This window comes from Sphaeramia orbicularis, chromosome 12 (genome assembly GCF_902148855.1).
Source record: "Sphaeramia orbicularis chromosome 12, fSphaOr1.1, whole genome shotgun sequence".
Taxonomy (NCBI): domain Eukaryota; kingdom Metazoa; phylum Chordata; class Actinopteri; order Kurtiformes; family Apogonidae; genus Sphaeramia; species Sphaeramia orbicularis.
Window position 1 is genome coordinate 8,865,508 of NC_043968.1, and position 26,776 is coordinate 8,892,283.

Sequence of the window (26,776 nt, forward strand, 5' to 3'; positions counted from 1 at the left end):
AAGAGCTCAGTGTCAGCCCCCAAATGATGTTTATGACGTCATTGTGTGTTTTGGTCTGAGGCTCCGCCCATCACCTGTCTGCCAATTGCAGAGTCAGTAGCCTTTGTTCATCCAGGTTGGCAGTTCCACTGAGCTGCAGCTGGAACATTTCTGATCATTAATGTCTGACATTAATAAACCTCAAAGGACTCTGATTATTCCCAAATACGTCAAAGTGACAAAGTGAGAAACAAAACAAGGATCTGTATAGGAGATGATTTAGAAACATGGACACGGCTGAAAGAGGAGAAGGATTTGAAGACGACGCTGGCTCTGCCTTAGTCTGACCACCATAAGAACCACTGAGAGCCGGGACCGCTGTGTCTGCACCTGGTCCCAGACCAGCAGTCTCTTCTCCTGGGGCTGTTCTGTGGTCTCTTCTTCTGGCCCTGGTGAAGAAACTGCCGGTCCGGGACCTGGTACCGGTGAAGGACTTGTCTCTGTCCATGGTAGCTCCTTGTAGTTCAGTGTTTTCTGTGGAAGTGACCTCTTCATGTAGCGGTGTGTAATCCGAAAGGGGGGGGGGTGTCATCCGGTTTCTTATAATACTATGGGGGGGTGGGGGGGTAGTGATCCCTGCCGCTTGTACTTAAAAGTGAAACTTAAGGCTCATTTCCCTTTTCCCTATCTCCTAAGTCTTCTCAAACTTTCATTTGAGTGAATAGGACGTTTGTCCTGTTCTGTTATATTATACTTATGTAGAATGAGTCTGGTGATGATTTTTTAATGAAATTTATGGGTGGTGGCAATGATTAGTGGAAACACTAGTTGTTGACGCTCATGCTGGATCTGGCAACCCCTAGTCTGGGAGAAGGAGGAGAGGATACCACGCTGTACAGTATTTGGAATGTGATTGCAGTACCAGTTTGGGCCACAATCCTACATACGGCACATTTAAAAAAAAAATTGTTACAATTTGCACTGTATATTGTTTTGACTTCTTACTGCTACTTTCTTCTGACATTTGGTACCATTTGGTTTGTCTGAAATGTAATTCTATGGGAAGTAAGCAGTGCATATTTAATGGAATAATCCCGATATAATGGATTGTGTTTTATGACTTGGTGATCTTTTGATCAGCTGATGGTTTTCTTCTCCATATCTGATGATTGAAAAGCTCCTTTGTTTTGAGTGTTTGTAGTTTTAACAAAGTTAAGGTTAGGTAAAACAGGATCTAGGCTGGTCTGCACTCATTTCCGTCTTTTTGCCAGTGTGCCACCTAAGACCCCATAAGACGTTGCCAGAAGAAACACTTAAGGCGTACTCGCGCACACACACACACACACACACACACACACACACACACACACACACACACACACATACTTGCAGTCCTCTGGGGAGCTCAGTGCCTGCAAAGTGCTGATAGCCTCAGATCCTGGATGTATGTGTTTTCCTGTGTGTGTGTGTGATGCTGCATCTGTGCACCAGGCCCGTCCCCCCCCCCCAGTCTCTCTCCCAGGCCAGTGGTGGGCTGGAGCCATCCATCAAAACTGGCATCGTACAGGGAGCAGAGGAGCTTTGGCGTCTGCCTGGGGCAACGTGTTCACATTCACCTACGACAAGAGGCGAACACAAACGGCCATGCAGCTCAAGATGCTCGTCTACCGGACAAATAGTTTGTGGGAAAAAAAGGTGAAGAACTTATGTGGGGCTACAGGGTTTTATGTCAGAAAGAGCTGGTGGTTCATCAGGGGTTTAGTCCTTTATAGCAGTGGTCCCCAACCTTTTTTGTACTACGGACTGGTTTCATGCATGAAAATTTTCCGCGGACCAGGTAGAAGTGTGGGGGTTCCGATAACAAAAACTTTTGTCAGTTCAGAGCATGTGATCTGAAACACTTACACTGTATATCAGACAATTCCACTGATTCTACAGTGTAATATCAGCTCACCCTAATGCAGAACCAGTGGAACCCTGGACTTGTGTTCCTGCAACTAGACAGTCCCATCTGGGGCTGATGGAGACACACAGTCCAGGTGTGTTCTGTAGATCCAGTCTACTACTGTGGAACTGTCATCGCAGAAAACCATGATCACGCAAAGATATGAGGTTGGAAACAGAAGAAGGACTTTCAGGGCTTTTGTGGTGATATCCACATATTCTGCTTTGGCTTTAATCCAGAATGCACAGAGGTTTGAAGTTGTCTCAAACATGGATGGATGTGTCAGAGCAGTTTGGAGGCGCTTGTGTGTCACCTGTTGCGATGAACCTGTAACTGAGGCAGGAATCCTGATATTTCCTTCTAAATGCAGTTTTCTGTTTGCAGGCAGTCTGTGACCCTTCTGCAGCCTCATCGTTTCCTCGTTTCTTCCTAAAAAGTTCTCCAGTGAATTTTGTTTTTGGCTCATTTCTTTAGCTTGTTTTCTACTGAGTGAAACGGCACCAGAGTCTAGCGGTTCTGAGGCGAGGGAGGAAACATTTGCTTTTCAAAATAAAATCTCCGGAAGACTAATGGAAAAAATTGCTTTAATATTAACCACAATTTTTTTTTCTTTGCTGCCCGGTACCAAATGATCCATGGACCAGTCCGGTACCGATCTGGGGACTGGAGGTTGGGGACCACTGCTTTATAGAACACTCAGAAATACTCTGAAATAAAACATTTACACCTCAGTGTGTTATTGGAGGACATAACAAGACTTTATTACTTTGGTGAAATTTTGCACTTTATTTGTCATGTATAAGATCAAGGTTAGTGAAGTTACCAAATTTGGTTCCTTGCCCATAAATAGCAATAAATAAATAAATCCATATATATAAAAAATACAGGAAAAACACATGTAAGGTGAAAGAAACATGTATTTTAGAACATGAGAACATCAGTTGTAGACCATTCCAACAACATGTGTGCTGATCCAGACCCCTGTCCACATCCACATGATGCCTTTGAACATCAGTCCTTACATTAGTACCATTACTTCATGGCTGTTTTGTAATGTATGTGGAAATGACCAAAAATAGTCACTTGCCCGATAAAGGACATAACAAGACTGTATTACTTTTGTGAAATTTTTCAGTTTTTTTTGTTATGTAGAAAATCAAGGTTGATGAAGTTACCGTATTTGGTTCCTTACCCAAAAGTGGCAAAAAAAAGCAACAAAATTTCAAGAAGTATATGTAAAAAATACATATTAAGGTAAAAGGAACATGTATTTTAGAACATTAGACCAACATGCATGCTGGTCCAGACCCCTGTCCACATCCACATGATCCCTTTGAACATCATTCCTTATATTAGTACCATTACTGCATGGTACCAAACAAAGCAGGTCCACTCAGTGTTCATGCAGAGGTGGACCTTACAGACCCTGGAGACCACATTGGACCTGAAACCTATAACTGTTGCTGTCACTGTCTTTTAATGCATGCGGAAAATACCAAATACAGTTACTTGCGCAATAAAGGACTAAACTGTGTCATATAGACCTGATTTGCGCTGATTTTGCAGGAAGTTTAGTTTCCTGTCTTTAACTCATAGCATTTGGTCACATATCAGTAGAGCTGTATGTTATGTAAATATGTGGAACTATCCACTCGTTTCTGTCTGTCATCTCTGAATACTAAGAATAAGAAAACAGGAAATGTGCTCAGAGTGGTACCTGTTACTGTGTCATGTCCGTTTCACGCTCAGTATGTTCACTTCCACGATCGTAGGCTGAGACAGGTTTGACTTTGAAGAACTGGGAAAGAACTGACAATATCTGACACTGTATGATTCACTTTTTACATTTAGTTTTTATCTGTATGTTGGACTTTTTTTTTTTTTTTTTAACTCATTTTGGCTTTTTTTTTTTTTTTGAGTTGGTGTGTGTTCCAAGGTTATAATACTTTTAGATTTTTCAATATAGTTTAGTTTTATTTAGTTTTGAGTTTTTTTTTCTCTAATTACCTCTGCCAAGGAGGTTATGTTTTTGCCAGGGTTTGTTTGTTTGTTTGTTTGTCTGTTAGCAAGATAACTCTACAAGTTATGGACAGATTTTCATGAAATTTTCAGGAAATGTTGATACCGGCACAAGGAACAATGGTTAAATTTTGGTGGTGATGGAGGGGGGGGGGGGGGGGGCAACAGATCTGCCTTGGCAGAAGTCTGCGTTCTCCAAGTACTTTTCTAGTTCGGTTAGTTTTAATTCGTTTTTAGAGCAGGTTATTTTATTTTATTTATTTATATTTGCACAAAATAAAAACAGCAATGGAAAAAAACAACAACATTCAAACAAGTAACAAAATTGTGCAGGAGAGGTTAGAAGCCATAAAAGAAGGCTTATATGAATACCTCCCCCGAAATGAACAATACACAAAAAAAGAATAAAACTAGAAGCACTCGGAGAGCGCAGACCTCCGCCAAGGCTGATCAGTGCCCCCCCCCCCCGTGGGCCCCCCCACCCCCGATCACCACCAAAATTTAATCATTTCTTCCTTATCCCATTTCCAACAAACCCTGAAAATTTCATCAAAATCTGTCCATAACTTTTTGAGTTATGTTGCACACTAACGGACAGACAAACAGACAAACCCTGGCAAAAACATAACCTCCTTGGCGGAGGTACAAATACAATATAACTGAAATAATAAACTAAAGTAAAAACAATAAAATGTAATCCACATTACAAATCATCAAATACAAATCAAGTAATACACAGCCTTACATGTTTTCATGAATTAAAGTCCTTTTCAGATGCTTTTTAAACAATGATAAAGTAGATGTTGATTGAAGTTCAGGTCTTAGATTATTCCACAGATTTGGTCCACGATATTTCAGAGAATACTAACAGACTGAAGTTCGGCAGTACGGAAGAGAAAATTTGCTTGAAAATCGTGTCGGAAGGTTGTGACTAACAGAAGACAACATAAAGAAATTGTGAAAAACTTTAGGAAGAATATGAGTTAAGTGAACATATTTGTACATGAAGACACAGGTCTGGTAAACGTTCACATCAAAAACTGAGAGAAGATTGAATTTTTTGAATTTTTGCTAGTTTTATTAGTTTTAATTTTTTTGTAAATGCTTAGTTTTAGTTGTTTTAGTTTTTTTTTTTTTTTTTTATATCTTTTCTCTTCTCTCTGTCGTATTCAAATAAATCCCAGACAGGACTCTGCTGCTTTCTCCCAACTTTAGTCTTGATGTTTCCAGGTAGAGTTCAGATGAAAAGACGACTTAACGACAAGTGACAGACCGTGAAGTTCCATATGGTGCCAGCAGCTGAAAATGCTAGAGCGAAATAAATCGCTCTTGTATCAATCTGACATTGACAAAGATGAAAATGAAGGGAATTTTTATCTGTAATTTTTATCTGTTTAGTTAGTTTTGTAAACACACAATACAGTTTCAGTTAGTTTTGGTTCTTTCTTTTAATTATAGTTTTTCTTTATTTCATTTAACGAAAATGTTTTTTCATTCTAGTTTTCGTCATTTCGTTAGTTTTCGTTAACGATAATAACCTTGGTGTGTTCACTGGTCTTGAAATAACAGTTGAGAATCAAAAACAGGGGGGTTCTTGAACATGTCTGTGCGTTTGACAGAAAGAGGGAGTGTGTTGACAGGGTGGGACTCACTCCTATTGAAGCCTTATCTACACAAACACACAACTCTACTCAAAAATAGGCCTTTATGAGCTCTGCACAATGTGTTTTGGATTTTAATGACTGCAGATTGGAGTCAAATATTATTTTTGAATCGGGATAAAGGCGCTACAGAATAAACATGTGCAGCTTTGAGAGTTGATGAAGACGGACCTTGAGTGTGTGGAGAAAGGGAAAGAAAATGAAAGTACAAACACACATCTTGACACTTCTGCTCATACAGATGTTCACTTCAACTTAGTCGTGTTTCATGTCTTTGATCTTGGGACGGAGCTGGATTTGCTGTTCCAGCCTTTATGTTACTGCCCTTAGGCTCCAGTGGTATTTTTAATACACAGACATAAGTCATATCTTGAATAAAGTTTTTTTTAAATTTTTTTTATGGGTGTTATTGTCATGAAATGGACAGATTATATTTTTGTTTTTTTATATCTGTATTGTTATGAATTGGACATAGTTATTTTTGATAAGTATGTTACTGTGAAGAAATGAACAGTTTATTTTTGTGCATTATTGTTATGGAACAGATACTTTACTTTTGTTTTTGATATGTGTATCATTAGTCGCTTTTCCATTGGACATCTGTGCAAAACTTTACCGATATTTACTAAATGTTGAAAAAACAGAAGTGCATAATGTCGTTTTTCCATTAAATCACAAATACAATGATTTGCTTATTTATTATCGCAAGATGACACATTCCATAAACATGACGACGAACGTAAATATGGTGTTGATTTACAGATATATTCATTATTATTATATATTACCCCTCTGTCTTGTACTAAATTAAAAAATGATTGGGTTTCCTGGTGTGTCCACACATACCGCAACATGTTTCTTCTTCTTCTTTGCTTGTTGTCAACATCAGTTTTTTTTTAAATTCACCTGACTCTAGTTGCGAAAAAAGGTCTTTCCATTGCAGTTTTGCGTGATATACCATTTGTGCTACGCCCGAAAAATCACCTCTTGCCAGCGCAAAAACTTTTAATTGAAAAATGAGACTTTTGGTGAAATTGTCGTTTTTCCATTAGGTACATTTTTATGCGCAAGTTATATTTGCACAGTTTGAGGCTCAATGGAAAAGTGATTATTGTCGTGAAAAGGACAGAGGTTTTTTTTTTTTTTTTTTTTTTTTATGTGTATTATTGTTATGAAAAGGACAGAGTTTACTTTTGTTTTTAATATGTGTATTATTGTTATGAAAAGGACAGGATTTATTTTTGTTTTTGATATGTGCACTATTACAGCTACAAAAAGGACATAGTTTACTTTTAATGTGAAATGCTGCTGCCAAATGGACAGACTGTCTTTGATATGTACAGCAATTTTGTGTTTTGTGCTTAGTTAGTATTTATTCTGATATGTGTAGGATTTTTCTGTTACTTATGGAATCTGACAGGAGTTTAGGGTAGGTGAAGGATGGAGTAAGGGGGCGGAGATTAGAAATTAAACTTCATCCCTCGCTCCTTTTGGAATGTTGGACTTTCTTTTATATCATCCTTTTGTTGTTTGGTTTTAACGCTAATTCGAAACAAACAAAGTTCAGTGGGTCCTATTGAATGATATTTTTCAGTGAAGCTGCAGACTGCATCAAAACCCTCTCAGTTTAGTCAGTGTTTGTCTGTTCTGAACTCTTGTGTTCAGGGGTTTTTAACTCTGATCCACCCTCACACATAGTGACAGTAGATGCACCGTAAGAACCAAATGCCACCTGAAATGGAAACTAATATGAAGAAGAGGAAGTCTGTCTTAAGTTTCTGCAAAAGCATGGTGGTGCAGCAAACACAGCAATTCTCATTTTTCCTCCCTAAATCCCCCCGAAGTTCACACGTTAGGTAATAAAAGAAATCTCACAACAATGCAAGATATTGCATTGCTGCAAAATGAAGCACAGGTATCACATTTTAAGTATAAATCAATAAAAGAAATTTTGCAACAATACAATATCTTTTTTTAGTTACGAAATGAAGCACAGGTACTGGGGTGCCGAGGATTGGGGGGGGGGGGGGGGGGGGGGGGCGGTAAACATGACAAATTCATGGGGCCCAGTATTTGTGGGGGGGCCCATAGAGCAGTGGAGGGGGTCCAGTGGATACAGGTTCAAAGTAGTGAAAATTTTGTGTAAGATTTGCTGTAAAAAAAAAGGTGTAGAAGCAAACGTTGAAAGCATGTTAAGTTTCAGTTTGTTTTCACGCTATTGTAAGTGATGTTGTTTATGGACTGCAACCCCCCCCCCCACGGTCCAATACATTGAGAAGATAGTCAGTTTCTGTAGGGTCCACAATCACTACGCTTTCATGGGGCCCATAATTGGTAGCGGCGCCCCTGCACAGGCATCACATTTGAAGTATAAATCAATAAAATAAATTTAGCAAAATTACTAGATATTGTATTTTAAAAAATGAAGCACAGGTATCACACTCTAAGTATAAATCAATAAAATATTTTGCAACAGTACAATGTCTTTTTTTGTTGTAAAATGAAACCAGATACTGGGGTGCCGATGGGGGGGAAACATGACAAATTCTTGGGGCCCAGTATTTGTGGGGGGGCCATAGAGTATGGAGGGAGCCCTGTATCACACATAAGTATAAATCAATAAAATAAATTTAGCAAAAATACAAGATATTGTATTTTTGCAAACTGAAGCACATGTATCACACTCTAAGTATAAATCAATAAAAGAATTTTTGCAAAAAACAAGATATGCATACTTTCAATGAATAAACTTCCATTTGTGTTTATTTCTTTTGGTTGAATCATTATCAAAAACACGATTTGTGCTTCAGGAGGGGAGCTTTTTTGTGGCAGATTTTTATCTTCCAGGCAAGAAAAATGAATATTCTGTTCAAGACTAAAAAATACCAACCACATGATGACTGCAGTTTGCCTTTGTTATACGATGTGGTAATAAGCAAAAATCGACATTCTTGTATCTATTGAAACTTGTTGGGTTAATATTTCTATGACTGTAAATTATACTTTTATATCAACACTGTATTATCAGTTTAAATGCTTTAACCTCCTCAGACCCACCTATGGGTTTTCTGTCTACATTTGTGGACAAGAGTTTCACAACTTTATACAAAAAAAGAAAAGAAAACTGTCCACCACAAAGGACATTCCATAAAAATTTTAAAAACTGCATCTGAAAAAACTGTTGCATCATGATGTTTCCAATATTGGCACGTATTTAATAAAAACAAAAAAAGCTGGTACTTTGCTGACATTTCCTGGGTCTTAGGGAGGTCAAACCTGTTTTTAAAAAAAAAAAAAAAAAAAAGAATGCAGTGTCTTGTGTTTTTGCAAAATGAAGCACATGTATTGCACTTTAAGTATAATCTATTCATATGTAGCGACACCGGTTCAATAGAGTAAACTCCATGCCTAATACAGTTGTATATTTTATTTATGAAAAATTTTAATAGAAAGACATATAGACAGACAATGCAGAAACACACAATGATGGACACCATGAAAAAAAAAGAACAAATAAACAAATAAAAACCTCAGTAAAAGCCTTTTAAACTATTTCCAGGAAATAGACAGGTCCCTCCATATTGCCAAAGCGTATGCATCCAATAAAAGTCAGCCTCAGGGTTAAATGTGGAAAGTCTGACTCAGCAGGTGAACAAGCTGTCATACAGACCTGTCAATCAAAACCCAAATAGCAGACATCAGAGCGTCTATTTGACCCGAGATCGGATTAATGGAGGAAACATGGACAAGATCACTTATTAGAGGGTTCCAAATAAAATGGATGAGACAGAAATGTCTACTGGAAAAAAGTTGCTCCACTTAGTCGCCTATTTTAAGAGGAAAGTTCAGTGTAAGTCAATGGGAGCCAGGAATTTTTGGAGCTGACCTCAGCGGCCGTCAGTGGTTACACTTAAACATATTTCCACATTGGCTGCAGTTTGGAACCGAGGTCCTTAGTTTTCACACAGAGCAGCAGATCTGAAATCAGACATTGTTTTTAAAGGTATGATACATTTTTTTTTTTTAACCATTTTTATTTAGTACAGATTTAATTTTGTTATTTTGCGTAGTTATTTATGACAAAAACATAAAGCAAACAACAGAATAGAATAGAATAGAATAGAATAGATCTTTGTTGTTACTGTCACAGGAATGATGAAAATCCGTTTAATAGCTCTGTTCTGTTTAGCAGCAAAAACACTTAAAAAATGAAAAAATGTATAAAAATATCACAAAATGCTGAAAAATGTAGGTAATGTGAAAATTTACAGGATAAAATATTAAATATATATCTTACTAAAGCACTACAAAAAGTACTGAAATATACAAAAAGCTAACTCTATACTATAGATGATAAATAGTACAACAAATAAGGATATATCAAGTATAAGATATACAAGGTACTATTAAGTACAATAGTTACAGTTACAATGAATGAATCTACTTTAACCCTTTATAGTTCACTCATAGAAATACTCTGAAATTTAAGATTTCAACCTTAATGTGTTATTGGAGGATATAACAAGACTTTATTACTTTTGTGAAATTAAAAAAAAATATATATATATGTATTGTCATGTAGAAAACCAAGGTTAATGAAGTTACCATATTTGGTTCCTTACCCATAAGTAGCAAAAAAAGAGACCACATTGGACCTGAGATTGTTGACTCACTGTCCTCACTGTAAGTGTTGCTGTCACTGTCTTGAAATGTGTGCGGAAATGACCAAAAATAGTCACTTGCCCGATAAGGGTTAACCTACTACTTTTGAGGCAGTTCCACAATATATTTTTTCTCTATATTCAACTTTTCTGAAGTGATTTCTCACCATTTTTAATGACATTATCCTCTGTATTTTGCATTTTTTTTCCAGGTATTTTCCTGTATTCAACTTACTGATTGTGAATATGTTCATTAAAGCTCAGATTAAAGTTGATGTTTATCATATCAAAAACAAAGAAAACTGGTGTAGAAGTAACTTTTTTTTTTTTTAGCAAAATATATCATTAACTGAACCATAAACCAAGGTTGTTTGAGTCTTTAACCCATAAAGACCCGGCACTACTTTTATAGCAGTTCCCAAATGAATTTTTCTCTATATTCAACCTTTCTTAAGCGATTATTCAGCAATGATTGTAATATTTTCCTTTGTATTTTGCATTTTTACGTGAAAATCTGGTATTTTTCTACATTTATTTCACCAATTGTGTGATGTTCTTAAAAGCTCAGATTAAAGTTGAGGGTTATTACATCAGAAACAAAGACAACTGAAGAAAAAGTGACTTTTTCAACAAAATATATCATTAACTGAACATAAAAACAAGTGTGTCCATCCACTGTCACTGATCCAACTCCATGGGTTTTACTGGGGAATCAATGTTGTAGAAGATGACGGAGCCACTGAACGTCCAAATGGGTCATATCTGATGACCATGAAAAGATGAGAAACTGTATTTTACACCAGTTATTTACATGTATTGACAGGATTAGTGGATCAGCTTTTATTAAACATTATAGATCAGTAGATGGTTTGGGTCGTTTGTGGCTGTTTGGGCCTTTATGGGTTAAATTTTTAGCCACTTAAATAGATAGTTCAGATCAATATATTGTTGTTCTGTTAAGTGGAGGTCTGGCAAAGACCTGCAATGTCACTAATTCAAAAGCATGAAAAGCCAAATATAGTGCGGCTTAATTGCACTGTGGCATTGTAAAGCTGTAGCCTATGACAGATTTAGGCCCAATCCCAATTCACCCCTTTGCCCCTCCCCTCTCTGCTGAATGGGCTTTGGTCATCTTTTTGCGGCTATCAACTATAAACTGCAGAAATTAGGTCTATAACACATTGAAATGGCATTAAACGGGCAATTAAATTATTAAGTTGTTTACGAAGAAAATAGGTAAATTGTGTGCTTCTTTAATCAAACTGCTGCACTTTTTGGCTGTGTTTACCTCCATCTTCACCATTCATTATTCACCTTTTTCACCTGTCTGTCTCGCTTTTGCGCTTCCTGCTAGAGCGCCCCTTTGAGGCCATTAGCCCGTAAAAATCTATACTCGAGCCACATCATCATATAAGCGCAGGGTTCAAAGCGTGAGAAAAAAGTAGCAGCTTATAGTCCAGAAAGTACGGTAAGTGTGTACTAGGGCTGCACAATTAATCGTTAAAAAATCGCGGTCTTGATTCACACATATACGCAATCTCATTTCTAAACATAGATGTTTCTTAAGCATTTTATTTCACGGGCTACATTACAAATAAATGTCCACAAACACAGACACGCCGCTACCTCTTCCCTCAACCAACGGTAAAGCGTCTTTACAACACATGACCTGCTGCTGTCGGCTGTAGTTGAGTGAAGAAAGGGTGAATTACAGCGGAGGAACGACTGTGGTAAACCCCAGTGGTAGTGGTGAGTCACCCCCCTGAACTCCTGCCCAATTAAGGTTCACATTCATCAGTGTTAATCTCATGTCGGTCTTTTCTGTCGTCCAGATCCAAATGTATTTTTATTTTCACTACTCTGACTTCTGCTGTTCTTCTCCTTTTCTTTTCTTTGCGGTGAGGATAACTCGGCCTTTAACCAAGAATCAAAAGTCTCGCCCTCTCTAAGAATTGTATAGTAAAAATACTCTATTGTGCTGCTGGGAAGTTTCTTTGCGCTGCAAACTTTCACAGATCAGCTGATGTCGCTTAGCAACCGGGACCATAAGTGCAGCATTTCTGCTGGTAAGGTTTATCCATGCCGCCACACCAAACATTTCATACAAAAAACCCCATCAGCATCGTGTATTGTGTGTATGTATAATACATTAGGCCAGGACAGGAGGAGGGAAAGGGAAATGAACAGAAAGTTTCACTTTCACTTCTGCGGGGGGCACGGACCATAGCCTGTACCCCTATTGTATGAGTAGGATGGAAACCAACACACGCAGGTAACCGGCCGAAACGCACGCTGTGCAACCCAGTCCCCACCAAACTGTGCACGTGCGGCCGAGCCCCACACACACACCACTGCCGACTGAAACGCACGCGCGTGCACCCCCCGCCAAACCGTGCTCGTGCCCCCCCCCCAAGGTTCTAATAGTTTTGGATTTTTCATTATAGTTTAGTTTTATTTAGTTTTGACTTTTTTTCTCTAATTCAGTTAGTTTTTAATTAGTTTTTAGAGCAGGTTGGCTAGTTTTATCAGTTTTATTTTTTTCTAAATGCGTAGTTTTAATTTTTCATATCTTTTCTCTTCTTCACCGTCATATTCCCATAAATCCCAGACAGGACTCTGCTGCTTTCTCCCAACTTTAGTCTCCATCTTTCCAGGTAGAGTGGGGACCAGAAGACGACTGGAAACCACAAGTGATGAGAAGTGACGGACCGTGAAGTTCCGTATGGTGCCACCAACAAAAATTGCTCAAGCAAAATAAATCTATTTCCTGTCAGTCTGACACTGACAAAGCGAAAACGAAGGGAATTTTATCCATAATTTTTATACGTTTTAGTTAGTTTTATAAGCACACAATACAGTTTCAGTTAGTTATAGTTTTTTGTTTTAATTATAGTTTTTATCTATTTCAGTTTACAAAAATGTTTTTTCAATTCTAGTTTTCGTCATTTCGTTAATTTTTTTAACGATAATAACCATGCCCCCCCCATTACACACAGCCACACCAACAGATCACTTCCACAGCAACACTGCAGAAGTGACCGGACTACTTGCAGAGTGATATGAAAGATGTGAATCAGCGGTAAAAGAACCCATTTTCCTTGACAGCAGTGCAATAAACATTTTGTGAAAAAAAAAAAAAAATCGTGCCAGAGAATCGTGATCTCAGTTCTAAGCAAAAGAATCGTGATTCACATTTTTGCCAGAATCGTGCAGCTCTAGTGTGTACCCCCGCCTTAGTGTTTGTTACCTACCTCAGACTTATAGTTATTATGTCAGAGATGTTCCACATAGTGTCTGCAGCTTTGCATTAAATCTTCTTCTGTCTGCACTCCACTCCTTATGTGTGTATGTGTGTTTCTATTTGCTTGTGCTGACATGAGTAAATAAGCATGCATGATGTTTGAAGAGCTGGCAATTAGGAGGAATATGGAGTTTATCCACGAGCACTTAGACTACCCTTCCTTTCTCCTCATAACATGCATGATTATTTTTGCACGGAGCTTATTGATTCTGAGGGGGAGGTCGCTCTTTGACCCGTGGGTGTGTGTATTTTTAGTTCCTCCAGAGGTGTTTATCTGTCCCCGAAGCCCCCGTTCATCCCAGCTGCTCCCCTACACGTTAGAACTGTTAGGCTCAGCACATTTAGCAGACAGATGTGTCTGTTGAAGCGATATGGTCAGGAGAGCGTCAACCAACCCTTCATTATAGAGAGAGAATTTAAGGGGGATGAAAGCTTTGACAAACGTCAGGGGAAGGATGATGTCACGCTTGTACGCTACGCATGTTTTCTGCACCAGTGAAAGAAGTGGAGCTCCAGAGAATCGGCCGGGAAGTACCAGAGAGTGGAATCTGATACCGGAGAGATGTCGATCCCACATGTTTTGTCAATGAATGAAAGGATGCGTGAAGAGAGAAACAGGAATGGGTGGAGGGACAGGAAAGATGAATGAATGGGAAACAGGGGAGACATAGATGATGTTCATGAGGGACAGGAGGATGGGGAGGGAATTACCCCATACACTGCAAAATAAATCTGACCAACTGTATTTGTCTCATTTCTAGTCCAAATATCTCATCACACTTAAAATACGACAGAATCACCTAAAGAGGAACTTCTCAGTGAGATATAAGAACTGATTTTTAGACAATAGATCTGGAAAATCTGATTTCAAGAAATCTTACCAAGATCATTTTCACTTGTTCCATTGGCAGATTTTTTTTTTTTTTGCTTTATTCAAGATTTTTTTTGCTTAATTCAAGTTAATGTTAGCAGAAATTACCAAAATAATCACTTGCTCAATAGTTAATGTTAGCAGAAATGGCCCAAAATAGTCACTTGCTTGATAAAGGGTTAATATTAGCAGAAAGGACCAAAAACAGTTACTTGCTCGATAGTTAATGTTAGCAGAAATGACCAAAAATAGTCGCTTGCCCGATAGTTAATGTTAGCAGAAATACCCAAAATAGTCACTTGCCCGATAAAGGGTTAATATTAGCAGAAATGACCCAAAATAGTCACTTGTGCGATAGTTAATGTTAGCAGAAATGACTAAAAACAGTCACTTACCCGATAAAGGGTTAATATTAGAAATGACCAAAAACAGTCACTTGTGTGATAGTTAATGTTAGCAGAAATAACCAAAACAGTCACTTGCCCGATAAAGGGTTAATATTAGCAGAAATGACCCAAAACAGTCACTTGCGTGATAGTTAATGTTAGCAGAAATGACCAAAAACAGTCACTTGTGCGATAGTTAATGTTAGCAGAAATGACCAAAAACAGTCACTTGTGCGATAGTTAGTGTTAGCAGAAATGACCAAAAACAGTCACTTGTGCGATAGTTAATGTTAGCAGAAATGACCAAAAACAGTCACTTGTGCGATAGTTAATGTTAGCAGAAATGACCAAAAACAGTCACTTGTGCGATAGTTAGTGTTAGCAGAAATGACCAAAAACAGTCACTTGTGCGATAGTTAATGTTAGCAGAAATGACCAAAACAGTCACTTGTGCGATAGTTAATGTTAGCAGAAATGACCAAAAACAGTCACTTGTGCGATAGTTAGTGTTAGCAGAAATGACCAAAAACAGTCACTTGCGCGATAGTTAATGTTAGCAGAAATGACCAAAAATAGTCGCTTGCCCGATAGTTAATGTTAGCAGAAATGACCAAAAACAGTCACTTGTGCGATAGTTAATGTTAGCAGAAATGACCAAAAACAGTCACTTGTGCGATAGTTAATGTTAGCAGAAATGACCAAAAACAGTCACTTGTGCGATAGTTAGTGTTAGCAGAAATGGCCAAAAACAGTTACTTGCTCGATAGTTAATGTTAGCAGAAATGACCAAAAATAGTCGCTTGCCGATAGTTAATGTTAGCAGAAATGACCAAAAACAGTCCTTGTGCGATAGTTAATGTTAGCAGAAATGACCAAAACAGTCACTTGTGCGATAGTTAATGTTAGCAGAAATGACCAAAACAGTCACTTGTGCGATAGTTATGTTAGCAGAAATGACCAAAAACAGTCACTTGTGCGATAGTTATGTTAGCAGAAATGACCAAAAACAGTCACTTGTGCGATAGTTAATGTTAGCAGAAATGACCAAAACAGTCACTTGTGCGATAGTTAATGTTAGCAGAAATGACCCAAAACAGTCACTTGCACGATAGTTAATATTAGCAGAAATGACCAAAAAAAGTCACTTGCCCGATAAAGGGTTCAAACCTAATGGGATTAAACATTGTTCCCCAGTCCTACATCCATCCATGCCCTGGTAGAAGCGCTGCACACCCACATACTCAACATTTGCCAAAAGGAGCAGACGGCCAACAGAGAAAATTGGGTGAAGGTCAGCAGAGATAAAAGCTGTCAGAAGGCCAGCTCGTGATAATCATTTCCTAGGGTGATTACTGTAGAGAAAGCAAAGTCTGGATACTGTTAGATCCTGAAAACAGGGAAAGAAGTCTGAAACAGGTAGAAAAATAAATAGAAATATGCAGAAGTAAGAAGGAAAAAAAGAGCTGTAGAGAAGGAGAACAGATAAAGAAGAACAGTGGAACTATGTGAGTTTCCTCAGCTCTCTGTGGCTCTGGGCGGCCTCGGACCATACCAGAACATGAGGCTTTTGTTGCCAGAGTCTGTTGTTAAGCAGAAGCACATGGTGAAACTCTGGGGCCACACCTCATGCACCTCTGACTGTATTTCCCACTGCATCATAAATTCATCATCTAATCCATAATTGTAGGCTGTTGCAGGGTTAATGTTAGGGGACCTGTGTGAACTGTCTCTTCTGGATTACCCTTACAACTGTCAAGTGGATTACTGCTGAGTTTAAAGGTTATTTCTGTTGTTGCCTCCCAGGTGTTAATTTGCGTTAGGTGTTGAGGCTGATTATAGTGGCTCAGATGTGTTACAGATGAGCAGGTGCTTATCTGGGTGTGTTTTACTGCAGCCCAACCAGGCTTTGAAGTCCACAGGTGTTGACTACGCAGTCGCTTTTATAGGCGTTTGGATGGCTTACAGGGTGGGCTGCTCTCTGCTCTCCTTCTATCAGACAGATCGAACTTTAACATGCTGGGCCTGATGTTTTGCAGGATTGTTAAATGCCAAAAAATAAAGAGTTTTACTTTTGGTAGCAGGGGTTTTTATCACAGGTTAGTGTGGCTGACATGCTGCCAAACTGTAATACCAGAGTGTGAATGTGAGAGCGAATGAATAATGGGTCAATAATGTAAAGCGCTTTGGGTGTCTAGAAAAGCGCTAATAAATCCAATCCATTATTATTATTATTTATTATTATTATTATTATTATTTATTATTATACATACAGATTACTTGTTAGTGTGATTTAAGTAGGGATGTGTATTGACAAGAATCTGGCGATACGATACAAGTCACAATACTAGGATCACATACAATAATCACGATATATCACAATACTGTTAAAAAGCAATATTTTGTTGGTTTCTTTTTTTAAAACGTTTATTTCCTGGAAGAATTGAATTACACCAGAAATCTGCACAAATACTAAACACATTTTTATTGTTTTACAGACATTACAGTTTAAGATCCTGTTCAAATATTCATATTCTATTAGTTCAGAACTAACATCAGAACAGTATTTTTGTGCAATCCCAACAAAGGAACTAACATTATTTAATAAAACAGTGTTAAATAATAATAAATAAAATATAAACAAACTAGAAGCACTCAGAGGGTGCAGACCTCCGCCAAGGCCAATCAGTGGGACCACCCCCACCCTGATCACCACCAAATTTTAATCATTTGTTCCTTGTGCCAGAATCAACATTTCCTGAAATTTTCATCGAAATCCGTCCATAACTTTTTGAGTTATCTTGCACACGGACAGACAGACAGACAGACAGACAAACCAACGCCGGCAAAAACAGAACCTCCTTGGCGGAGGCAATAAGAAAAACAAAAAAACAAAACAAAAATGAGCCTCCACAATATCTGCATTTGAATAATTACCTAAAATATTGATACAGTACTTTTTAATATCGATACAGTATTGTGAAATGAAATATCGCTATATATTGCAGAATGAATATTTCTTACAGCCCTGGTGTGTATTAGTTTGATTTGACTGTTTTGGTGTCTTCCTGACTGTGCTGCGCTCAAAACCAGTCAGTTACATAACGGGTTATTTTTAAGAGTTAGACTTCATCTGTCCAGAGAGGCCAAGTGCGTGTCTGTGTGGATGGAAATGGCGTCATGAGTCTCAAAGGTATTGGCATATAAAGCTGTCCTTCAGTGTCTCATATTGTGCATTATTACAGATGGAGAATGGAAGAAGCACAGTGTAACTGTAACTGTAAGAAGCAACTACCAGATGTGATGGATGTCCCCGTTTACTGCAAAACAAATCTAATTTAGTCACCAGTGACTTCTAATCTAAAGTGGTTCAGAAACATATCACAGCCTCAGGACTACAGAAGTCTGCTCTGGGTTTATCTCAACCAGATCCTCATTGATCAAAAGTAATGCATTACAATAACAGATTACTTTTGCTGTAATGCAGTAGTGTAAGGCATTACTAATCAGTTTTCAGTAATATTTTACTGGGTACATGTTCAGTAGCGCATGTGTTACAACACACTTTTCACCCATAATTTAATTGCTCAAATGAAAACAAAAAACAAAAAAACAGCAAGACCGTTAGGCCTGAAGAAATCAAAACTGCGTCTGTGAAGTTCAATTTCCTGTTGGTGTTCAGCCAATGGGTGCAGACGGCAAACCTAAAAGACTTTTTTTCCTAATTCCATCCCTATCTTTAGCACAAACAGTTTCAAAGTGTTCATTGAGCAGTGATTGTAACTGCCATGATTCTAGGTTAACAATGTATATAAATAAGAAAGAAGTCAATTACTTTGTAAATTAAAATATATCAATGACCAGTGTTGGTAGTAACAAGTTACAAAAGTAATGCATTGCAGAGTAAGAAATTACTTTTTGCTGTAATGCAGTAGTGTAAGGCATTACTAATTTTCAGTAATATTTTACTCGGTACATGTTCAATAGCGCTTGCGTTACAACACACTTTAATTTAATTGCTCATACGAAAAAAACAAAACAAAACAGCAAGACCTTGAGACCTTAAGGAATCAAAAATGCGTCTGTGCAGTTTTATTTCCTGTTGGTGTTCAGCCAATGGGTGCAGACGGCAGAAGACAGTCCACTGTCCACATGGACGTATGCTCATTACTAACCCTAACCCTGATTTACAGAAGATAGTTCGCATGTTAGCATGATCCCTGTGATCAGCAATGACAAGGGAAGATAACAGTTCTATGACTAGTTAGAATTCTTTATCGACTGCCCATTTATCTACTGGCGTCCTCGGCACAGCACCCCCTGTTTGAACACGTAAAATGTTGAAAAAACTGCAGGTGTTCCTGCTGGGATTCAAACATCGTAGACCGTAGCGCTACTTTGTGAACTATCCGTCCACATGTAGTTCAGGATGCAAATGTATGTGTCCAAAGACTCTACTGTCTCTATTATTGGGGGGGGGGTGTCTGTATGTAACTCCAAAGTAATACAGGACTCATGTAACATATTACTATTCTGAGACAGTAATATTGTAGGGTAAGAAATTACTTTTAACCCATAAAGATCCTGGCAGTCCAAAAATTATTTTTTTTTTCTCTTTATTTAACTTATCTTCAGTGATTTAACACCATTTATTGTCATATTATTGTCTGTATTTGCTTTTTTTTTTTTTTTTTTACATGAAAATCAGGTATTTTCCTATATTAAATTTACTGATCATGTAGGTGTTCGTTAAAGCTAAGATCAAAGTTGAGGGTTATTATATCAGACCTAAAGAAAACTGAAGAAAAAGTGACATTCTCAGTAAAATATATAACTGAACTTAAACCCAGTGTCCATCCACTGTCATTGATCCAACTCCATGGGTTTTACTGGTGAATCAATGTTGTAGAAGATGACGGTGTTTCCACGGTAACTACACCGCCTCTGAACGTCCAAATATGGTCATATTTGATGACCATGAAAAGATGATGCCAGCAGCTAAAATTGCTTGAGGGAAATAAATCGATTTCATATCAATCCGACATTGACAGAGATGAAGACAAAGGGAATTTTATCCATAATTTTTATACGTTTCAGTTAGTTTTGTAAACACACAATACAGTTTCAGTTAGTTATCGTTTTTTTCATTTAATTATGGTTTTTATTTATTTCAGTTAACGAAAATGTTTTTACAATTCTGGTTTTCGTCATTTTGTTCGTTTTCGTTAACGATAATAACCTTGTATAATATACACCCAGCGGAACTATCTTCCAATAGACAGAGATGGTTCCGGTCTGATTTACAGCCTGTGACTGTGAACTGTACTAGGGCTCAGTCTGTGATAAATTGAAAAGGCCGTTTGGCTGGAGGCCATCTTAAATCAGCTAAATGAGCTGTGTGTGTGTGTGTGTGTGTGTGTGTGTGTACGGGTGTGCACGTGTGTTTGTGTTTGTGTGCACGGACCTGTGGATTTGAGGGGATGTCTATAATCAGGTTAATAGGAACAGGAAATGGAGATTCTCTGAGAGATGGAGAGGGGCAACAGAGGAAGTAGACAAAGGAGCGGGAGGAGGAACAGAGGGGATAATATTTCTTGGCTGGGATTCCAGTGTATGACTGTGCAGCTCTGCTTCTCCTCCCTCTGGTTCACAGCCCGCCTGTCTGCCGGTGGGAAATACATGCGCTTAAACATCATATACGTATGTAATCACATTTAAACATGATGATGACTGGCAGCGGTATGTTTTTGTAAGTCTTCTGTTTATGAAAAAGCAGTGAGTGGGACCATAACAGACTAAATTGCTTATAATTCATGCATGTAATACTCCTGGAATTATGGGCTGCATACATGGCCTCTGATCTGTCTCCTACCAAGCATATCCTGTTCACATGCACCCAGTAGGGCTGTGTACTGGCAAGAATCTGGCGATACGATACAAATCACAAGGATCACGATACGATTTTTTGTGATTTAGTGATTTATTCCGAACATGCAATGAAATTTAACATATGCAAACTAGCAAAACATACATAATCATACAAATATCAAGAATCATAACAAGACAGAAGAACAACACAATAGTACCATTTACATGCCCGAAAAGGGGTGGGAAGAAGTGCAACTTTTTTACGATATGTCATGATACTGTTAAGAAGGCAATTTTTTGTTTGTCTCTCTCTCTCTCTCTCTCTCTCTCTCTCTCTTTTTCTTTTTATTATTTCCCGGAAGAATTGAATTGCACCTGAAAAATGTACTAAACACATTTTATTTGATCAGAACAGGATCTAATGCTATATCACAAAATGTTTCTAATTTTTCCTAGTTTCCAAAGGAACTACCATCTGCCTCTCAGACAGTAAAAAGTGCTTTTAGGATGCTTCAAATAATCATTATTTTATAAAACAGTGTTAAACCAGAAAAGCACTCAGAGAGTGCAGACCTCCGCCAAGGCAGATGCCCCCCTCCCCCTCACCACCAAAATGTAATAATTTGTTCCTTGTGCCAGTGTCAACATTTCCTGAAAATTTCATCCGAATCCATCCATAACTTTTTGAGTTATGTTGCTGACAGACGAACAAACAGACAGACAAACCCTGATGAAAACAAAACGGCGGAGATAACAATAATAAATAAGATATAAACAATAAAGAAAAACAAAAAACAAAAATGAACCTCCGCCATGTCTGCATTTACATAAATACCTAAAAATGTCAATGCAGTACTTTTTAATATCAATACAGTATTGTGAAATGAAAGATCACAATATTCATTACAGAACCGATATTTTCTTACACCTCTACATTATGGTGGACAGTTTTCTTTTCTTTTTTTTTGTATAAAATTGTGAAACTCGTGGACACAAAACCATAGCTGGTCTGAAGAGGTTAAAACATGACAAAGTAACACGTCTCTAAAGAGGGTGAAACTAGGGTTGTAAGAAAATATCGATTCTGCAATATATCGCGATATTTCATTTCACAATACTGTATCAATATGAAAAAGTACTGTATCGATATATTTAGGTATTTATTCAAATGCAGATATTGTGGAGGTTATTTTTTTTTTTTTATTGTTTATATTTTATTTATTATTCTTTAACACTCTTATATTAAATAATGTTAGTTTCTTTGTTGGGATTTCTTAAGATTAATATTATGGTGTTTGATATGAACTACAAGAATATGAACATTTGAACAGGATCTTAAATGTCTCTTAAACTGTAATGTCTGTAAAACATAATTTAAGTTTTAACACAGGAACATTTTGTGATACAGCATTAGATCCTGTTGTGATCAAATAAAAAGTTTTAGTATTTGTGCAGATTTCTGGTGTAATTCAATTCTTTAAGGAAATAATCATTTAAAAAAAAGAAACAAACAAAAATTGCCATTTTAACAGTATCATGATATATCGTGATATATCATATCGTGATCCTAGGATTGTGACTGTATCGTATCACCAGATTCTTGCCAATACACAGCCCTAGGTGAAACTGGACAGTTTTATAGTATTTTGCCACAGTTACATGAATTTCTAGGAGAAGGAAATCACTAAGAATTTTTCACACGATCATAAACATCTGTCCACTTTCGAAGCCTCATTGGAGATTGAATAAATGATGGCAATTAATCAGTAAACAATGTGTGGAGCCGCGCTGGTGGCAGACTTCACCGCTGATCTCCATTATATTTGGGCACGTTTGTCTCAAGCCTCTTGATCAAGCTTGCTATTTATTTGCGTCTCCATGTATGTGGTCTGTGTCTGCACATCTTTTTATACCCCACTGTTCTTCGACTCCTCTGCACTCCCTCACAAGTCCGGGAATTGAATAAATTGCGCTTTTGGAATTCCCTTCCACTGTAGAAATAAAGAGGGTCATTGTCACGCAGGCACAATGAGACATGGATGGATTTATATAGAGTGTCTGTGATATACTCAGCTCCGTGACAGACAGACGTAGACTGTGCAGAGTGCAGAGAAGAAGCCATTGTACTGCAGGTCAGACTGGATTCTGAGCAAAGTGCTTCACATTGATGTTTGAAATTCCTCTAGAGTCCTCCAGAATTACTCTGTGTATGCTGACATGGTTCATTCAGTTCACTATCAACCGGAGTAATTGTAGGATTCACTGACATCATTAAAGATATATAATATTGTGGTGAAATTGCCATGAAACGGCTCTATTTATTTATTACACTAAGCATATTACCTAACCAGATCCATTTCTGTGGTTGCATCTTGAATATTTTATAAATATTATTGAAGTTTGTTATTGCTGCCTCTATCAAATTACTGTAAAAATATGGAAAAAGTCTCTCCTCATTATGTCATGTAAACCCACACTGATGAGCTTATTGTGCACAGAAGAGAAGAGAATAGAATACTCTTTATTGTCATTGTAACACGCAACATGTACAACAAAATTAAAAAAGTGTCAAACAACCAGTGCATAATAAAAACAACACAGACACAAACACCACATAATAAATAATAAAGAAACAAACACGTTAACAAAAACTAACCAACTGATGAAAACTAGAATTGAAAAAACATTTTTGTTAACTGAAATAAATAAAAACTACAATTAAAACAAAAACGAAAACTAACTGAAACTGTATGGTGCGTTTACAAAACTAACTAAAACGGATAAAATTATGGATAAAATTCCCTTCGTTTTCGTCTTTGTCAATATCGGCTTGATATGAAATCGATTTATTTCACTTGAGTAATTTTAGCTGCTGGCACCATATGATATTTAATGTCCGTCACTTGTGGTTTCCAGTCGTCTTCTGGTCCCCACTCTACCTGGAAACATGGGAGAAAGCAGCAGAGTCCTGTCTGGGATTTATTTGAATACGATAGTAAAAAGATAAAAGATCTAAAAAAAACTACAACTAATACTAAAACTAAGCATTTAGAAAAAAAAACAGAAACTAATAAAAACTAGCAAACCTGCTCTAAAAACTAATTAAAACTAACTGAGTTAGAGAAAAAAAGTCAAAACTAAATAAACTAAACTATTATGAAAAATCCAAAACTGTTATAACCCAGACACACACAGCCATTCATTCTGTCATTGCACGATCCTGTCACTGTATATATGTGTTGTGTTAAAGATAGTGTTTTATGGCGTTGAAAGTGGTTATTGCTGTTGGATAGAAACTGTTTTTGAGTCTGTTTGTTCTTGAACTGATTGTCCGTATCGTTTGCCTGATGGCAGCAATTGAAACATGGAGTGTCCAGCTGTTAAGTATCCTGTTTTTTTTAAAATCAAATCCTTTCTTTTCTTTTCATTCATACAGTGCTGCTGGCGTGCGTGTTGTCCTTCAATGTGGACCAGAAGAACGGCCTGTCCTTTAACGGTCCACTGGAGGACATGTTTGGTTATACAGTCCAGCAGTTTGAGAACAGCGAAGGAAAATGGTGAGTGTCGTCTCCTCTACTGAGTGTACTGTCCTGTAAAATTTACAGCCGTAGGTGGGAAACATCTTTGGTCCCTTTGACGCTCTTCCACGCTGTACTCTGGAGTGTTGAATTTATGTCTCGTTCTCCCTAATCTATGTAGTGGAGCTTCGTCAAGTAAATGCACACAGAGTTAAAGGTGCAGTATGTATGAATTCTGTTCTCAGTCATTCTAAAATGGCCCTGACTGTCACCAGACATTAAGGAATCCTGTTCATTTCAAATCCTGATCTCACTGACAGTAGTAGTCCAGACAGAATATTTGCATTTGAAAAGCTCAGTGTCAGCCCCCAAATGGTGTTTATGATGTCATTGTGTGTTTGGTCTGAGGCTCCGCCCATCACCTGTCTGACAATCACAGAGTCAGTAGCCTGTGTTCATCCAGGTTGTCAGTTCCACTGAGCTGCAGCTGGAACATTTCTGATCACAAAGTCTGACGTTAATAAACCTAAAAGGACTCTGATTATTCCCAAATATGTCGTAACAAAGTGAGAAACAAAACAAGGACATGTTTATATGTATAGGAGATGATTTAGAAACATGGAGACGGATGAAAGAGGAGAAGAATTTGAAGACCGACGCCGGCTCTGCCTTAGTCTGACCACCATAAGAACCACTGAGAGGCCGTGGTTTCTTCACCTGGTCCCATACTGTGTCTTCTCCTGGGGCTGGGCTGCAGTCTCATCTCCTGGCCTGGTGAAGAGACTGAGACTGCCGGTCCAGGACTGGTGAAGAGACTGCCGGCCCAGGACTGGTGAAGAGACTGCCGGTCCAGGACTGGTGAAGAGACTGCCGGTCCAGGACTGGTGAAGAGACTGCCGGCCCAGGACTGGTGAAGAGACTGCCGGCCCAGGACTGGTGAGAGACTGCCGGTCCAGGACTGGTGAAGAGACTGCCGGTCCAGGACTGGTGAAGAGACTGCCGGCCCAGGACTGGTGAAGAGACTGCCGGCCCAGGACTGGTGAAGAGACTGCCGGCCCAGGACTGGTGAAGAGACTGCCGGTCCAGGACTGGTGAAGAGACTGCCGGCCCAGGACTGGTGAAGAAGAGACTGCCGGTCCAGGACTGGTGAAGAGACTGCCGGTCCAGGACTGGTGAAGAGACTGCCGGTCCAGGACTGGTGAAGAGACTGCCGGCCCAGGACTGGTGATGAGAGCAGGTACTGGTGTAGGACTTGTCTCTGTCCATGATAGCTCCTTGTAGTTCAGTGTTTTCTTTGGAAGCGACCTCTTCATGTAACGGTGTATAATCCAAAGGGGGTGGGGGGCTGGTTTGGCTGGGGGGGGGTCAGCCGGTTTCTTATAATACTATGGGGCGGGGGGGTTACAGTAGTGATCCATGCTGCTTGTACTTCACGTAAGAAAAACTGAAACTTAAGGCTCATTTCCCTTTTCCTTATCTCCTGAATCTTCACAAACTTTCATTTGAGTGGGCAGGACGTTTGTCCTGTTCTATTATATATATACTTATGTAGAATAAGTCTGGTGATGATTTCTTTGTATGAAAATCCTGGTGTGGTGGCAATGTTAGTTTTGAACAAATAGAATATGAACATTTGAACAGGATCTTAAACGGTAATGTCTGTAAAACAGAATTTCAGTTTGAACAGAGGAACATTTTGTGATATAGCATTAGATCCTGTTGGGATCAATAATAATGTTTAGTATTTGGGCATATTTTGGGTGTAATTCAATTCTTCAAGGAAATCATTTTAAAAAAAAAGAAACAAACAAAAACTTGCCTTTTTAACAGTATCATGATATACATGATATATTGTATCGTGATCCTAGTATTGTGACTTGTATGGTATCGCCACATTCTTGCCGATACACAGCCCTAGTGGGGTTCGTTCGTCACCTGTGGTCGATGTAAATGCAAAACAGGAACGGTGACTTTCTCATCTCCAGCGTCTCCTCTTCATCTCACAAATGCTTTTGGAAACAACAAAGCTTTACTGTGTCTTTGATGAAATGTCATCCAAAAGTATCCCTTTTTTATTGCAGATTTCATAACAGACTTTGCTTATATTTGTGTGCAAGAATCTCTGAAATGCAGATGCTGGACCAGTGCAGTGATTTGTATATGTTCACAGCGCCGCACAGACTCTACACCACACTATTATATTACAGCGCTCAAGAGTCTCTGTGATTAAAAGACAAGGTTTTGACTCTAGTTTTTTGGCATGACATTAAAGGGCCAAGACAGATCTGTATCTCTTTTCAGATCAAGCCTCATCATTTATTATATTATTATTATTATTTTTCTAATCATAAAATCTCTTTGTCCCAGAGAATATTTACTGCCGAATGTTTTATCCCACGGCTAGATGTCATTTACTAGGCTTAAGTTGTATTGTGTAACATTTAGGATGTGTCGTCATCATCAATTATTGTGTTTTCAGTGGGATTTTATCAGAAGCCATTTAGTTCTACAGCAGGAGCAGGTCCACCAGTAGCTCTGAATGGACCTCTGCTTCTTCTTTTACCATTTTA

At 38.2% G+C, this 26,776-nt stretch overlaps 1 protein-coding gene across 1 annotated transcript in view; it reads left to right on the top strand.

Annotated features, from left to right (window-relative positions):
- Window positions 1-26,776, top strand: part of itga1 (integrin, alpha 1) — a 180,285-nt gene that overhangs the window by 73,934 nt on the left and 79,575 nt on the right. Inside the window, exon 6 of the mRNA XM_030150240.1 lies at window positions 24,125-24,245. Within this exon, the coding sequence (XP_030006100.1) occupies window positions 24,125-24,245 (121 nt within the window). The remainder of the gene's footprint in view (window positions 1-24,124; window positions 24,246-26,776) is intronic.